The 16019-nt window shown below is 39.4% G+C and overlaps 1 protein-coding gene across 1 annotated transcript in view; it reads left to right on the top strand.

Annotated features, from left to right (window-relative positions):
• Positions 1-284: 284 nt before the first annotated feature.
• LOC104619011 (C-Jun-amino-terminal kinase-interacting protein 4-like) overlaps positions 285-16019 on the top strand; it is a gene marked incomplete at both ends in the record, with an annotated part of 38132 nt that continues 22397 nt past the window's right edge. The window contains 2 exons of the mRNA XM_010284755.1: positions 285-405; positions 11864-11934. Of these exons, the coding sequence (XP_010283057.1) occupies positions 285-405; positions 11864-11934 (192 nt within the window). The remainder of the gene's footprint in view (positions 406-11863; positions 11935-16019) is intronic.

The following is a 16019-nucleotide window of genomic DNA, read 5'->3' as shown; positions in this document are numbered from 1 at the left end:
GAGCAGCCGAGGTGGGGTGCTTGACTGATGGGCACTGGACTAACATAGTGTCCTTCATGTTTAAATGTAGGCTGTAGATCTGTTCTGTTTTGGAAACCTGCTTGCACCCTTCTTTGCTGTGAAGGGCTGATGTATTGTTTCCTACATGCTGCTTGAAATGAATGTCTTCAAAAGAGGGAAATCTAGGAATGACTGTATATCTGTTCTTTCTTGTTGAAGAAAGAACTTTGCTCAGGCTTTTAAAAAAATTAATGGTGGAGTCTAACTTCACTTTTTTTGTTTAGAAATTCATTGAGTTTGAAGATTCTCAAGAACAAGAGAAAAAGGACCTACAGACAAGAGTGGAAGCATTAGAATCACAAACTCGACAGCTTGAACTAAAAGCAAAAAACTATGCTGATCAAAGTAAGTAAAATATATTGCTCTCCCTTTAAGTGGTATTAGTACATTTCAAATTTAGTTCTGTAAAATGATAATACATATGCTAAATATCTGTGCTATCAGATTCCTGCATTTGGCAAGATAACTAGGTTTAACTCTTGTGAAAGTTTGCTTTCCTTAGAATTAAGGCAAATCATAAGGTTGTGACTCATAATCTGATTCTTCTGATCTCGTACTTGTTGATTTGCTTTTCCTTTTCAACCATGATATTTTCATGTTTAGCAACTAGTTCAGGAGATAGCTAATTTTCTTTCCAATAAAATGTTGTCTGTGCTAAAAGTAAATGTGATCTTTGGGTTTAGAAACACTACCGGGATGAGAATACCACTGATGATGATTCTCATTAGCTTTTGTGTAACTTCTGCTGGATTAGTTCTGAGGCATTTAGTTCTTACAGCAAAAAAGCAAAGGAATAACACTTCCTCTTTTAGAGATGTTCTGTGTAATTTACAAAAACTTGTGTAAGTTTTGGTAAAAGATAACAATGATCAGTATTCCTAAAATACTGCAAGATACAATGTGAATATATTGTAGCTTAGATATTCTGCTGGTCTGCTCCTTATCCAGGTACATAGTCATCAAATGGAACTCTATCACCATTTTTTCTACTTCTGGTTGAGTAAGAGCGGGGGGAATACTAAAACACACAAAAATCTTTGCTTTTCATTTCATCTTCCCCATCCTCCCAGTCTTAAAGTGAAGATGAAAGACCTGTGCTGCTAATGATGGATTAATTTTTTTTTTGTGCTCTGAGTCTGTTAAACATGCAATGAAGGTTATGATTTTTGTTTTCATTTAGCCTTTTTAGCACAGCATAGAAATAACAATATGAATTAATATGAACATTTTTTTGTCAAGCTTCTAAGCTAACTTCTCTCAACGTAAGACTAGCATGTCTATTAGTTAATGTATATAGCTTTTATTCCTAGGCCATGCAGAAATGTAAAGTAAGACTGTATCAAGCCTAATAAGGTTGAGGTAAGATCAGTTTCTATAAGCAGAGTGTTGGTTGACAGAATAGCCCCTCTTTACTATTCTTTCTTCCTTTATTTCTACTCAACGGCTTTTCCTGCCCATAATGCAAGAAACTATAGCTCTCTTCTCATGAACTTGAGCTGGAATAATCTTCCTGTAAAGTTTCATTTTCAATGGCATGAGTGAGTCTATATCAGGATAGAACTATTAGTGCACTAGTGTTAAGATTAATGTACACTGCATACAGAGCTGAATGTCTCTGAGGTTTGAACTATCTGAACAATGGAAAGTTTTAATTTTCCTAACACTACAACTTTTTTGAATAAGCTCCTTGATTCATGGGTGGTTTAGAATGCTGTTGGCAAATCTTAGAGGCATGTACTTCCTCAGGTCCATTGCAGTTAAAATATTTTCAGATTCTGTACAGACAGTGATGGAGGAACATTTCAAGCAGTCTTATCTAGTGAAAGCCAGGATGATTGATTTCCAGGAGTTTATCTTCATAGACCAGGTCAAGCTAAAATAGATAATTGTAAAGTGTATTGTAGAGACTTGTATCAGAAATGCTATGATTCTTGTGAATGGAAATGTGTGTGTGTTTAAACACAGCAGAAGAGGGGAAAAGAAAACATTTGAACTAGAGTTGAGTGGTCTGTTTTGGTAACAAAGGACACTGTTTCCAGAACGCCTGTGCTTTAAGCCCACAGCCCAAACAACTTGTTAATGGGACACCCTGTACTCTGACAACAGGATTATGGCATCAAGACTGCATCATGTTGTATATACCATCACTTTTTCTGTTAATACAATAAAAAGTACAAGTTAGTTGCACAAAAAAGAAAAATCATTTGGATTCCTGGCAACGTATGTGGCAGTATACCTGGAGTTTCTCTTACAGAAATTGCAGTTACCATATACTGATGTACATAACGCCATTTTATATTCTATGAATCTGTTCATGTGAAATTCTTTTTTTTTTGCCTTGAATATTAAGCCTTCAAATAAATGTATGATTTTAAACTTTTAATTGCATTGTGTGTATATACGTGTGTGTGTGTGTGTATTTCATAATAATGAAAGTATTTGCATGAGAAACTCAATTGTTCCAGTAGAACCACCGAGTGTTGGCTAGAACTACTTTTTTTATAGGAAATAGTGTTGTTGCAAACAGTTCTCTAACATAAAATTCTGATGTTAAAGCATTGACTTTTAAACAGTTCCAAAATCTGTTTATTGGAGAAAAGCCTTTTGTGATGGCAAAAATGTAACTTTGGAGAAACAATAGGGCTGTGTGGAACATTGAGTTTTGCTTATGATTTGGGTTGATAACTTGTCTGGGACAACATGAAAGACTGCTATGAAGATCTGACATGCTGCTGATGCAGAGCAAGATCAAAGGGGACATAAGCACAATTGTTGAACACCTAATGAATATTATGCAAGTGAACTGACTTGGTTTTTTTAGTGCTCTAAATTTCTAGGGTATGGAAACCGTACAAATGTACATGTTCTTGAAGTGGTCTAACGCTACGGCATTATCTTGTTTTCTTTTTTATAGGCAAGGCAATTTGTATATCCTACGATACCAAAGATACCAATGTGTCACTAATTCACTGGGTGCAGATACAAGTCTTCTAGCTATATTTCTTTTGCTCTTCTACTTCTTATACTACTGCCTGTGCATTTAAATTAGTCTGTGGTATTGCCAACTGTTACCACGTCAACATTCAAAATAGTGGTAGTGTTATCATTGATAATGGGAACTGCAAATGTCTGGCACAGGGCGAGTAAGCAAATAAAACCTGGCTTTGCTGTTTTGTGTCAGAGTGCAGAGTCTGAGGTAGCAACATCAGTTTATGACATGATTAATAGTTCAGAATAGGAAACAGGTAAGACCTGTGGTCCCATGTAGCACTTTAACTACAAGACTTTTTGCTTCTTGTAGAGAACTTCTTGTGCTGTATGCGTTCTTCCTCAAATAACCAAGGCTTGCGAGAACAAGCCTTGTCCGTTAAAATGTTGTAACTCGTTCTCTTGAACACTGTCCATCCTGAGCTAGTGAAGACTAGTTAGCCCTGGGAGAGGGCGGCTCTTCAGTTACATGGTAGGGTTCCACACGACTGTATGTGCTTAAACACACATAACAGTTAAGTTGCTCAAGAAGCCATAGTTTTTTTATGTCTTGGATTATAAATGCTTGGTTTTGCATTTTTAGTGATTGCCACACGGAAGAAAAAGAAAATTTTTTGGCACTTAAATTTATCCTGTGGGGTTACATTCATAGCCACATATTCAACCAGCTGCGTTGGAATAAATCTGCCGTTGGAAATTAAAGAAGTGAAATATTGTTTCAAGCAGTTACGAAGCTGCTGTGGTTCACTGACCTTCCCCCCTCCGCATTACGACCTTAAACAGTTGCTGTCATCTACCTCCTAGATGAGTGAACTACCGTACTCTGCTCTTTCATCAGAGGAAATGGGAAGAGGGAGAGATGGCAGCATGACCTGTGGCACTGCTGGGCGGATTGTGAGCCACAGGAGCTGATGAAATCCTGAATGGCAGGGGCAGATGCACACTGAGTTACTGCTCTTGCATGATGTATAGCACTCTGTCCTGGTATTTGGTGGGTTGTGGTGGTTGCCTAAGTCAAGTTTGCTGCCACAAATGGTGCAGCAGGTTGCATCTTGGGATATTTTGGTAAACCTACAGAGAGCAGAGGCGTAAGGGTTTGAGACTTCTGTTTGAGTGTGGGAACATGCTGCAGTGGCGTGGCTCTTTGGCCCGTGATCCATGTCCTCGTCTCACTTGGCACTGCTGCTCTTCTCCATAGCTTTCCATGGTTTGCCTCTGCCCTCGTGTTGGTGTGTGTTGGCTGTCAGCACTACCTGTGCAGGGAACAGAGGAAAGACAGCACCCCTGCTCTCAGGGGCCTGTGGCTTGTGGGGGTTAAAGCAAGTTCAATATCACAAAATTCCTAGAGATCTGTCTAGGGATGATGTTGGTACAGGTAGAGTTTTTAGAAGCTCTTGCTGTTGACCTTCAGCAAACCTTTACTGAGTGTGAGCAAATGTCTTTTTCTGGGTTTATGACTTGACTAGACTTTCATGGATTTTTATTTTTTTTCTCAACAGCAGAGGGCACCTCTGAATATCGTGGAGGGCCACCAAGTGTGGAAATCCCAGGTTTTCAAAAAATAAAGGTTTAACACTTCTCTTCTCCTTCCCTTCAACTTCAGTGATGTGTCTGAGGCAGACAGCAGTCTTTGATATAATCTTAAACATTCCTTAGAAGAGCTCGAATGTATCTGACTTTCACATTATTCCAAGTCTTTGCTGTGGTGAGACCCCCTAGCTCTGCTTGTAATTAGTTTGCAGCATTAGAATGTTTCAAATTTCAATCCTGAATCCGGAAAACTAGGTACTTAGTGCTGTTAAAAACTCGTAATAGCGATAGGCAGCTCACTTGCCCAGCAGTGCTCCACGAGAGCACATGATACTGCTTTGGGTACTGCTGGTCTCCAGTTACCAAAAGGGATAAGTGCCTTTCAGGGTTCACGTGATGTGCCGCTGAATTCTGTGGGGGCTACGGAGTTTTAATTTATTTCCCTTCCTTGCTTCCCTTTTTGGGAATGTTAATTCTTTTTATGCATTGCAGGCTGTAAGTTAATTAATTTTATGGGAGTAAAAGACAACTATAGTGTATTCTGACTTACTACAGGAATGGAACAGCTTTGGAGTATGCTTTCTGGAGGAATCATTCTCAGAGGAGCCTATTTACAAGAGAATCTGAAAAACACGATGTCTGTATGGTTGAAGTGCTTTCTGATGGAGGTGGTAGGCTGTGGGAGTTTGAAAAATTTGGTTCCTTTTCTGGATCTGCTGAGTGCTAATGTACAACCAAGTAACATACTGCATTTGACAGGACAACCAAGGCATAGATATATTTCCATACTTGAGTTTATCAAACCTTAGCTTTGTAATTTATGTTCAAGTTAAATTATATTTGGGGAAAACTACATATGTAAAAAAAAAAAAAAAAACCACACAAAAACCCCCAAAAAAACCCAAAACAAAACACCACAAACAACCTCCCACCTTGAAAAAAAAAAAACCCCAAACAACCAAGAAACAACTCTTGGTCTTCAGAGCTGCAAATGTTGTGATACAACTGTTGGGATGATTGTATTTCCTATGTCAGGTGACATTGTGCAGCAATTGATATTGCTTGCTGTAGGTTTTATTTGGGGTATGAGACAAACATTTTGGCAGCTGACCTAAAAACATGGAGATTTGTTTTCCTCGGAAGCTAAACAGAACTATTTCTTTCACTGGCTTCAAGAGAAAATTGAAGACCAGATTCTGTTATAAATCTTCTGCAGATATTAAGTTATTTGGTATTTTATTTTCATCTGAGCTCCCCAGATACCAGCATTACTGTAAAGTACACCCAGGTAGACAACCTCTTGATGTGTAATCTGAAGGCATCCAGTACTCTGAGATACACCTGCACAGAGCTGTAGCAGCAATTTAACGCAGACCTTAGTTGAGAAGGAGACTCTAATATGAACTTCCAGCTGTGAAGCTTAACATTGTTTTGAGATTTGACTTAGAGTTGCATATCTGCACACATGATGGTGTAAATAATTAAACTGGTATGAAATACATCTGTTGGTAATGCTATTTCTTGGTATGGCTCAATGGTAGTGTTTATTCTTAAGGAACACAAAGCTTTTCAATAGATCCTTTGAAAGAAGTTGAAAAGTTAAGGTTTGTTCAGTGGGGGTCTGGATTGTTCCTACATGTTTTTCAAAGACGGAGAACAGCAGAACTAATCATATTTCCAACAAAGGGGGAACAGAACAGCTTGACTTACTGTCTTTCTTGATTAACAGATTTGGAGCTTGCGGTTTGCCACTTGTTTCTCATCTACATTGGCTTGTTTACAAGGCTGATTCCCCCACTGCCCTTCCCTTCCCTACCCCCTGCCCCAGCTGTCCTTTACTAAACTTGAAGAGTCTTTCTATAAAGAGAAGCACGAGCACCAAAGCATCCCGGAAAGGAAGGCGTTGTGTCTGACTAAAGCGTTTCTGGGTTCTTTCCTGGCTGCCTTACGTTGTGAAGTTACAAGAGTACCTGCCTTTTCTGTGCTGCTGTGGGAATCGGTGGCCCACTAGATGGAGCAGAGGGTACGGTTAGCTCAGGAGATTGCACCGAGTCATGCTGCAAGACTGGAGGCCAAAATAAAATGGAGTAGAAAATTAGAGCAGTGATTGGCCTGCTTTAAACTCGTCTATTAATACACCTGAAAAAAGTGGTGAGAGGAGGTTGAAATCCACTGACATATAATTAACTGCTCATGTACGTCTTTAAAATTAAAGGAGTATTGTGCTAGTGGTTTAGGTGTTGGAGTTTGATTGTTATAGTAATTCCATTGCTGTAAATGTTGCAGTAATGAAGAAAATTGCTTTAAATGTCTTTTAGAATCTTACATTCCTGAGTTGTCACTGGTTATCTGGCTTTAAAAACAAATCCAATCTGCTGTAGCTTCTGTGTTCACACTGACTTCATGTTGGAGTTTCTCAGCAAGTAACTTGCTTCAACAGCCAAATGTACAAATGAAGCATCCCACTGTTTTCAAAACAGTCAATCAATCCAAACTTTTCTTAGTGAAACACTGTTATGGCCAGAGACTAGGCGAGAAGAAGTTGGTACTAGATCCGAATGATTTTTAACTTGATTTTGGGTAGAAGTTGACTTGTATATGTCCTTGTTCATTTGAATCTCAACCTGTATGAAGGATGTCCTGGCATATGGTTGTCTTTATATAAAACAATTGTAGCAGAACGTTTAAGGAGATTTTTTTTTAAGTTTTAGGTCAGGTTTTTGGTGATAAATTACAGTGATTTGTGTGTCTGAGACGTAGTGGATACTCGAACAGTCCATAAGTGTCAGGAATAAGACAATGCAGCTGTATGTGTTGATATTTGCTATCAACAGAGCATTCTTGACAGCTAAATTATCTTCATAATTTGAAGCACCCTGCTTTTTAAACTGAGAACTAGACCTATAGTTCACAGTGGTAAGAGCTTCTTGAAGATGTCAGTCTTGCCAAGAAGTTGTAAAACAGGTGATAAATTTGACTCCATTTTCTGTGCTTCTTATTTCCAGGTCTTAATCAAACAAGTACTTAATCTGAAAGTGATAGCTTCAGTCCCTGTTTCAGTCCATGGTTGGAAATGTGTGCTCTGTAGCAACTACTTAATTGGTCATAAGGTCCTACTGGATCATGGGATCGATTGTACCTGTTTTTAAGAATGGAGCTGAATGAAAGCTGTCTAAGGAGAGCCTTCAGATAGTCTTAGTGCTAGGAAAGGTTCATCAATGAGCTGGATCTCTGTCCTGGCTTGCGTAGCAGGAACTTGTAATTCCTCTTGAAGGCATCACACTGGTTGGATTTGGCATTCTAGCAGGTCTGTTTCTCTTTCTCCCCCTCAGGCTTATCAGCAGTTTGAGGCAGAGGACAACATACAGATGGAGGGTGTTCCAAACTTGGTAAAAGCCATCAGACTTGGGAGGTAAGCTCTGATTTTTGAACAGGCAGGGTGGGCAGCTTTGCTGCCTAATTCTTCATAATGCTGTCAGGAGGCAGAAACTCCAGAGGTTTCTTTCTATCTTGCTGTAGTATTTAATCTTCCATTTTAAGGTTTGATTGGTTTGATTTGAGAGAACTTTGAGGATTGGTACTTCAGGTCATTGAACATGTTTGGATATTGGTAGTGCTGGAGAAGGTTGCAGGTAGACCTTGGGCATCAGTTTGTGGTGTTGTTCCTGTGGGACGCTTTCTCATCAGCCTAAAAATACTAGAATATTTACATTTTATGCTCATACTTATGATGCTAAAGGGAGAGCTGTAAAATTTTTCCATGTAGACTTGCAACCATGTGTAGTGAAACTTTTTTGATGTGTATCGTATTTTGCACATGTAGTACCTTACACAATGTAATCTTGCAATGTAATATCTTCCATGATGTAACAAGGACATAATGACTTTATAAAAATGTATTACAACAGGAAATGGATTTTTTGCTTTTAGGATCTATGTCATGAAACTGATTTTTATCTACCTATGAGCAATTTGGCATCTTGGAAAGAAGTCTTAGACTGAAATACCAGAGGAGCTTTTTGTATTGTTACTTAAATTGATGGGAACTGTGTCTGGTTGCCACTTTGCACACCCAGCATGTGTTAGGCAGTGCCAGCACCCAACTTCATTCCTCTGGGGGGGATGTTATCAGGGTGGTGCCAGACTTCCGCTCTTTTGTGTGCTGGTGGAGTAAAATGGAACTGGTGACAATTTGGTTTCAAATGTACTTCTGGGTGCCAGTGGAAGGCTTTTTTTTGTCTCCCATTTAGTTTCCTGTTGCTGCTGGTGGGTGTGTACCTTTAATAGTGACTTAAGTTTCTTAAAGGTTTTGGGGACAGAATCTGGTGGTCTTGCTCAAAATTCTTCTGGCTGTTCTTCACTAGGTTCAAGTATCTTCTGTGTTCCAGTCTGTGATGATCTCCAATCCTCGGGGAATATCTGATCTCTTCCACAGTGTTTAACTGGAGAAGGGAAGCGAGTTCTGTTGGTTGTTGTGTCAAGATCTTATCTTTCATGGGAGGCATGTTTTGGGTAGAGTAGATTTCCAGTGTTGTGTATCACCCTGCTGGTATTGGAAAAGCCTGTTTTGAGGACTGTTAATGTGGTGTCTGTTGAGGGTAAGTGTAAGCTTAGTGTAGATCCACTTATGACCTAAACTTCCAGCTGTAGGACTGTAACGTGTTACACAACTGGAAGCAGCTTCCAGAAATGCTGAGTGTCAAATATGTCATTTTCTAGGACCTTCATTTTTTTTAGCCTTTGTATGTAACAAAAATAGTTATTTAAGATCAGATTTCATGGAGATATACTCCTTGGCTGTGTGGTAGCAATATCTACATACATTTGTCTTCTATGACTTGAGTTAAGGAACTGTTTAAAATTGGGCTATAGAAGGAGAAGATGGTGTGCTTCATTATGGAACCTCAACTGTTGTGAAAGCGTTGTATCCGTAACGGTGGGAACTGCTTTTGTGGATTTCATGAAGGTAGGTTATTGTCAGCTATGAAGAAAGAAGGGTGTTTGTAACACCTAGTGTGGCATTAATCTTCATTAAATGCACTGTCAAGTACGTTTCCCAGAATCCACCGGATAAAATTAATCTCTAGGAGCCAGCGTTGGACGCAGCGTCTAGACTCAAGCGTACCGCACAGCATCAGGGGCCATTGCTGTGGTTTCTTTGCAGGTTCCTGGTGAGGCCGCGTGGAACCGTGACTTCACTGTCCAGTGTCAAGCAGCGGTGTTTCACCAGCAGGCAGCGTGGGCGCGGAGCTGTGGCAGGGCTGCCTGCCTCTCGCGGGGTGCTTGGACACTGTTTCTAGGAGAAGGAGATGGTTTCACAAAACACGAAGCCGATTAGTCACGCAGTTTGCCCTTTCTGATTTCCAGGCTGTCCTAAAGCGGGTTTAGCACGGCGGGAAACTTTCCCAGCCCTCGATCTGCGGGGAAGGGAGAGATACTGGGAACTGTGACGCAAAGCCCGGAGATGGTGGATTGAGCACAGCCGTCGCTGGATGGGCTGTGGGCAGCTAAAGCTGCTGACTGGTTACTGCTAGGATGTCTCTGATGGTCAACTGTTCCAAAATGTAATTATTTTTGACTAACGCTGGTCAGACTAAGCTAGTGGATAAAATTTGATTTGTCATGTCAAGCTGTATAACTATAAATTCTGACACTTGTTTCTGTAGGCACTAACCACAAACTTCCATATAACCTCCCTTTAAATGTATGAGGAGGCTTAAAATGTCTGTTGCCTAAAAATAATAAACTAAAATCTTCCGTTCATTAGGTATTTGTCTTGCATAGCGCCTCAAAAATACATATGTATGTATTGTGCTGTAAAATATATATTTATATATGTTGTGCTGCAACGCTTGTGCATCGCTTTCTGCTGTTTGACCCAAGGAGCTTTTGTTCAGTCTGGTAATAGTGCAGAAATGAACGCATTCAATCTTGCATTAGTATAAATAAAATTTGATGTAATACTTTTGGTCAGATATTTATAGGTGGAGTGCAAAAGGTTGTGTCAAGGAACTTAATGTTCGTACAAGAGCAAGATTAGATTAGAAGCTAAGAATGTTTACACAGATTTGAGAGTAGACAATTATGTATTTTGGCTCCAGCATTTGACTCTGGCAAAGATTTTTTTTGATTGAAATGTACTTATGATAAAATACTGTGTCAAAATACAGATACGTGGAGCAAAAAAGTGGTATATTGAGAATTAATTTTCAGAAGACCCAGTTGGCAATATGAAAATGTCCAAATGGCAGAGAAGATGCTGGCATTTGTCTTCAGGTGATGTGTGTTTGGCACTGAGTCTCTGGGGATGGATAACTATAAAGTTGAAGTTTCCCAGGGGTATTAAACATGGCAAGTAAAATAAGAGAAGCTCAGCTATAGAACTTGAAACACATGCTTATGTCACATAAATATCGTGCTCAAAAATACCTGAACAAAAAGATGGAATTCACATCCAAGCACCAAAAAATGTTTTCTGTTTGAATGGAAAAAAATAATTTGTGTGGGGAAAAAAAGTTCGGAGTTTGTTTAGTTTTTCTGCAAATTAATTGCACAGGGATATCACAGTTTGTTCCAGCTCATCTCCTCTTAATATGAACTGTCTAAAGTTCTACATCTGCTAGATGTATTTTTGATTTCTTGGAATAAATACAGAAATATTCAAAAGTTTTGGTTTTTTCTTTCCCTGAAACTATTGCCTTCATACTCAGTGTAATATGAGTGAAAGCCAGCAGAAGTCTTTATTTCTGTACCACAACTTATGACTTGAAGCTATTTTTAAAAATACCTTGGTTATGTTTGTCCTAGTTAAACACCTTTGGAAACTGTGTGTGGTTATGTTTTAAGAAACCAATGTAGAGCCTTAACTGGAGCTCACAGCTCTGATCCGAGACTGAGTCTAGCTACGTGATGTGGCTCTCACCTCTTCCTACGGTTTCTGTGTGCACATGTGAAACAATATGGATTTGTGTGAGCAGTAAGCTGTCCTTGAACATAAAAATCCCCTCTCATTGGCCTAGCAGTCAGCTAGGAAAAAGAGTATTTGAAGAAGTGTATTCTTGCAAGAACTGCAAATGGTAAAGTTGTGCTGCTGTTGATGTTCTTGGGAAGCTCAAGTGTTGAGAGTTTAAAAACACAAGAACCAACTTACTTTTTTATTCTGCTCTTTGCTATTCACTATACTCTCATCTCTGGTCTGGTTGCCTAGTCCTAGGCAAGTCAGTCTCATTTCCTAGAACTCTGAATTTTAATTTTAATTCTTTTTTTTTACTTTGTCTTCTTCCAGTTAGCAGACTTGAGGAGAGGGAGGCAGAACTCAAGAAAGAATACAATGCACTTCATTCAAGACATACAGAGGTAGGTCACTATGCGAAGAGGAATTTAGAGTATCTGTAAAAATTTAGATCTGTGGAAAACTTTGTTTTGTGAGCAATTGGGAAAATGATTGGACATTTTGGTTAATTTACTGATACTTGGATGTCTGTATTGTAATGTTAGTTGTAACCAGGCTTCATTTGGCCATGTAGGTTTTCTCATGCACATCTAAGTGTCTGTGTCTCTATGTTAGTTTGATTATACGTTTGTCAGTTTTATAGCTTTGTCAGACATTCAGAAGTCTTAAAAAATAGGAATTTGCTTTTTCATGTTTCAAAGGCAATTCTTCAAAGCACACTAACAAACTTCAGAGAATTAGAAATGAAATTGCAATCTTGGTACTCTTTCCAGCAGTTTTCTGTGTTGGTTTTACTTGTACCATGGAAGGAACAAATACCTTCAAAAACTGGCCTCTTACTGAGGTTAATGACGAAAAGTCGTCCCTGTCGTACTTATTGATAGCTATTGAAAACAGTATTTGCTTATAAAGGTGGGACAAGTTTGACTTTGTTAAATTAGAGCCACACTTTTAAAGTTGGTTCTAAAGCGTAAAGGGGCTTGCAATGCTTTGAGTTTTAGTAGCAGTATGCTTACTGCCTGACTAGTACGCTTATTTTAGTGAGGAAATAGCTAGGGTCGCTGAATAATTCTGATTAATATGAAGTCCCGATATTGAGCACAGTCCTTGTCCTTACTCTGATTGCTTTGCCTTTGTTTGAAAGGTCAGATAACTGTTTTTAGACCATCACTAGCAAAGAGGGGAATGCAATACTGACTGTTTGTAGTTCAAAAGACCACATATGGGGAAAGGGAAAGAAAATACAGATGTCGGATTTGGTTACCTTTAATACTTTCTTAGCAACCTTAAGATGAGTATGTTATACTGACAACAGCTGGAAGTGGCTTGGAACCACAACCAGCGTGTAGCTCTTAAGTATTGCGTGACAAGATCTTAAATAAAAATATTCATAGATTTACTGAAATCCTAATGTATTTAAGATCACCTTTGTTACTAAATAGTTGCTTTAGAATGCTGCATCTGTTGAAAACTGGAAGTTTAAGTAAAATGAGAAGTGACAAAACTTAATGCTGCCCACTTAAGTTTTACATCCTTTTGAATTGGAAATACTTCAGAGTACTGTGTGCTTGCAAAGTTTTGGTTTATTTTAGTTAGAACCTATGGGTACCATCGCAATAGAAATGGCACCAGTTCTTACTGAGTCCTGTTTTGCAGAGTTCAAGATAACTAAATGTATTGGGTACCATTAATTCAATGAAATGCTAATGAAATGTTCTGAATATCTTTTTACGTAGGTTTTGCTCCAAAATGGACAACAACCTCTGCTGGTTTGATTCCAATTTATTCAATGTTTTTACACCTTAAATTCACTTTCTTTGGTGTAGGGAGAGGTGTTTCCTTGGGCTTTATCATTACTGAGGTGACTATGTCCTTTCTTCATAAAGAAATAAGCTGCAATGCAACATGGTCTATTCATACCTCTGTGCTGCCAAAATCAGGTCTCACATTTTCTGTGCCCTTTCCTTTCAGCATGATTACTTCTTTCTTCGTTTCCCAGTCTCAGCATTTTTTTTTTTCCTTTTGAATGTTTCACCTCTCTCCCTTTGTTACATAGCTTCTGAAACCAAAAATCTTTACCTTAGGTTATTTTTGGGTTTGCCCATGAAGATTTTGATCTCTGTCTTTAGGTGACAAGTGTGTGTACACATTACTAGAGGTACCCAAAATTCGCAGTCCACCAGCTGGCAGCTGACAAAATACAACAGTACATTCAAGAAAGGACATGGAGAGTTGATGGGGTGATGGGTTTGTGGGCTGTGAAAGCTCAGCTCTGAGCTGGGAATAGCTACCAGGGGTGTGATTGTTTACAAAAGGTTGTGAGTGTTTTTAACAACTGTGTGACTAACCCTCAGGAAGTTAACTGGATACTCCTTATCTTTTGCAAAGACATTTTTGAGCACAATTATTAAGAGACTTCCTGATGTACTTTACTTTAGTCATAGACTGTCTCAGGTCAGCATTTTAATGCTGGTATCTGGTGTGTGTTTAAAACCCAGGGACCGAAATCCTTGGGGACTGGAAATGACAGTCTGATAATAGTACCCATCTTACCCCATCCCTTATGTGGTTTCTTGCTTCCCTTTCTCCCAACAAATTCCAGTGTTTTAGGTCTGTGTAGAAATTTTTTTCTTTTAAAGCACGATACTTTGGCAAACATCCAACCTACTTTAAGCATTAAGTTACCAAGTTTTTTGGCTTAAATACTTCTATCACAATACTTGTTTCTGAAACCTTTCTTACTTCCATGTTTTTCTAGGAAGGAATACTCTTTTCCTTCTGGATCAACTTCACCATTGTCTTTGCAAGTGATCCATCTCTAGTACTTACTGAAATGGCAATTGTTTTTCTTTCAATTGACCAAATAATGAACAGAGCATTAGAAAGATTTTATTTTTTTTAGCTCTAGGATGTTGGCAGTGATTACTTTGACAGATGTGGTGTTAAAGATGTGACTTGACTGCATTTTCTGCAATCTTAATTTCTAGCAATTTTTTTCTATACTGCCTGTCTCCAGTATTTGCTTCCCTCCGTTCCCCACCTTATTCTTTAATTCACAGCTTAGTATTTCAGACTTGGATGTCTTTCTCTTCCAACTCTTGACTTCACTGAGGCTCTGGACCCATGTCCTCTTTCAGCATTAATCCTACCTGCTTGTGGCTATCTCTTTTCTGGAAATCCCTGGCCAGTAAACTCACTGGCTCAGCAGCTCATGGGAATTTCACCTAAACAGTTTCAGTCAAAATGGATCAAGACCTGCTTAAACTGATAAAGCCGTGGGAAGTTACACCAGAGATGCGAACGTGAGAACTGAACCCCTCACTCACAGTGTGCGTTGAGGAGTGCTCCTCGGAGCTCAGCCTGCCAGAGACAGGGCTCTGCATTGCAGCTCCGGACACCAGCCTGCCCTCGCTGCCGAGGCAGCAGGGCTGCCTTGGCTTCTTAAAGCTCCGGGAAGAGGCTTTAGCCTTCTTCACCCTTCCCTAAATTAGCCTTGATCTTTCTTGCTGCTCTCTGTAGAGTGGGAGATGAGCTAATGGGTGTGAGTGGAATATATCCCCTTAAGCTTCTTCCCCTGGTAAGTCTGTGCTTGTGCTAACTGGCTTGATTTTAAACGGATTAAGGTATGATAACCTGAGCGGTTGTGTTGGCAGATTGGAAGGTGGAGTGTAGCTGGGTGTTTGTAGCAGGTAGCGGCGAGCATAACGTGTTCAGTCACAGTATAATGTGTGAATGCAGCCTGAACATGTTCTGACATCCACGTCATGATTCCCTGCTTAGTTAACATGCTCTGGTCCCTTGTCTCTCCTCTGCTTGCAGCATGTTTTGATCTTGCGTTGATCTTTGCTCTAATGCTCAGAATAGATGCGCAGTAAGGCAGCATGCTGAAGTTCCTGAATTTGAACTTCTGGAATTTAACTATGTAAAGTCTTGTTTCCATCTTTCTCTGGCTATAGGGGACCAGATGCAGGAAATGATCATACAGCCGCAGGGACAGCATGCTAGAAAGGTGAATTGTTGACAATGTAATCCAAAAATCTTTGGACCTTTGCTCTATAGACTTAGAAAGGATTTTATTACTCAGCTAGGTTTTATCTCAAATACTGTTCTGATTAATAGAAAATGTACTTCTTATATTGCCTGTACAAAAGCAGTCTTGTCTTCCACACATACCTCTTAGTGCTTTTTGGCTTTTCTGCAAAGAGATGATGCGCTGCTGCTAGTGACTCTTCCAGAGCAAACCCCCTGAGTAGTGGGTAGAGGGACTCATTTTCTTTTTCTGCGTGGTTAATGGGGCACACTTCATAACTGCAGCACTGGCTTTTTAAAGCTTCGACTGCAGACTGTTTTACTATTCCGTTGGGAAACTGAGGCAAAGCAGTACATTAGCATCTACCTGAGAGTTGACTAACACCTGTGGCACTTCTCTGCACGGATTTCCACTTGTTTCTCTGTTTTAAGGAAATGCTGCTTTTTATCCTTTGGGAAA

The sequence above is a fragment of the Phaethon lepturus genome, unplaced genomic scaffold (assembly GCF_000687285.1).
Source record: "Phaethon lepturus isolate BGI_N335 unplaced genomic scaffold, ASM68728v1 scaffold50763, whole genome shotgun sequence".
NCBI classification, from domain to species: Eukaryota; Metazoa; Chordata; class Aves; order Phaethontiformes; family Phaethontidae; genus Phaethon; species Phaethon lepturus.
The sequence above is the reverse complement of the archived record's forward strand: the minus strand, read 5'-3'. Positions and strand labels throughout refer to the sequence as shown.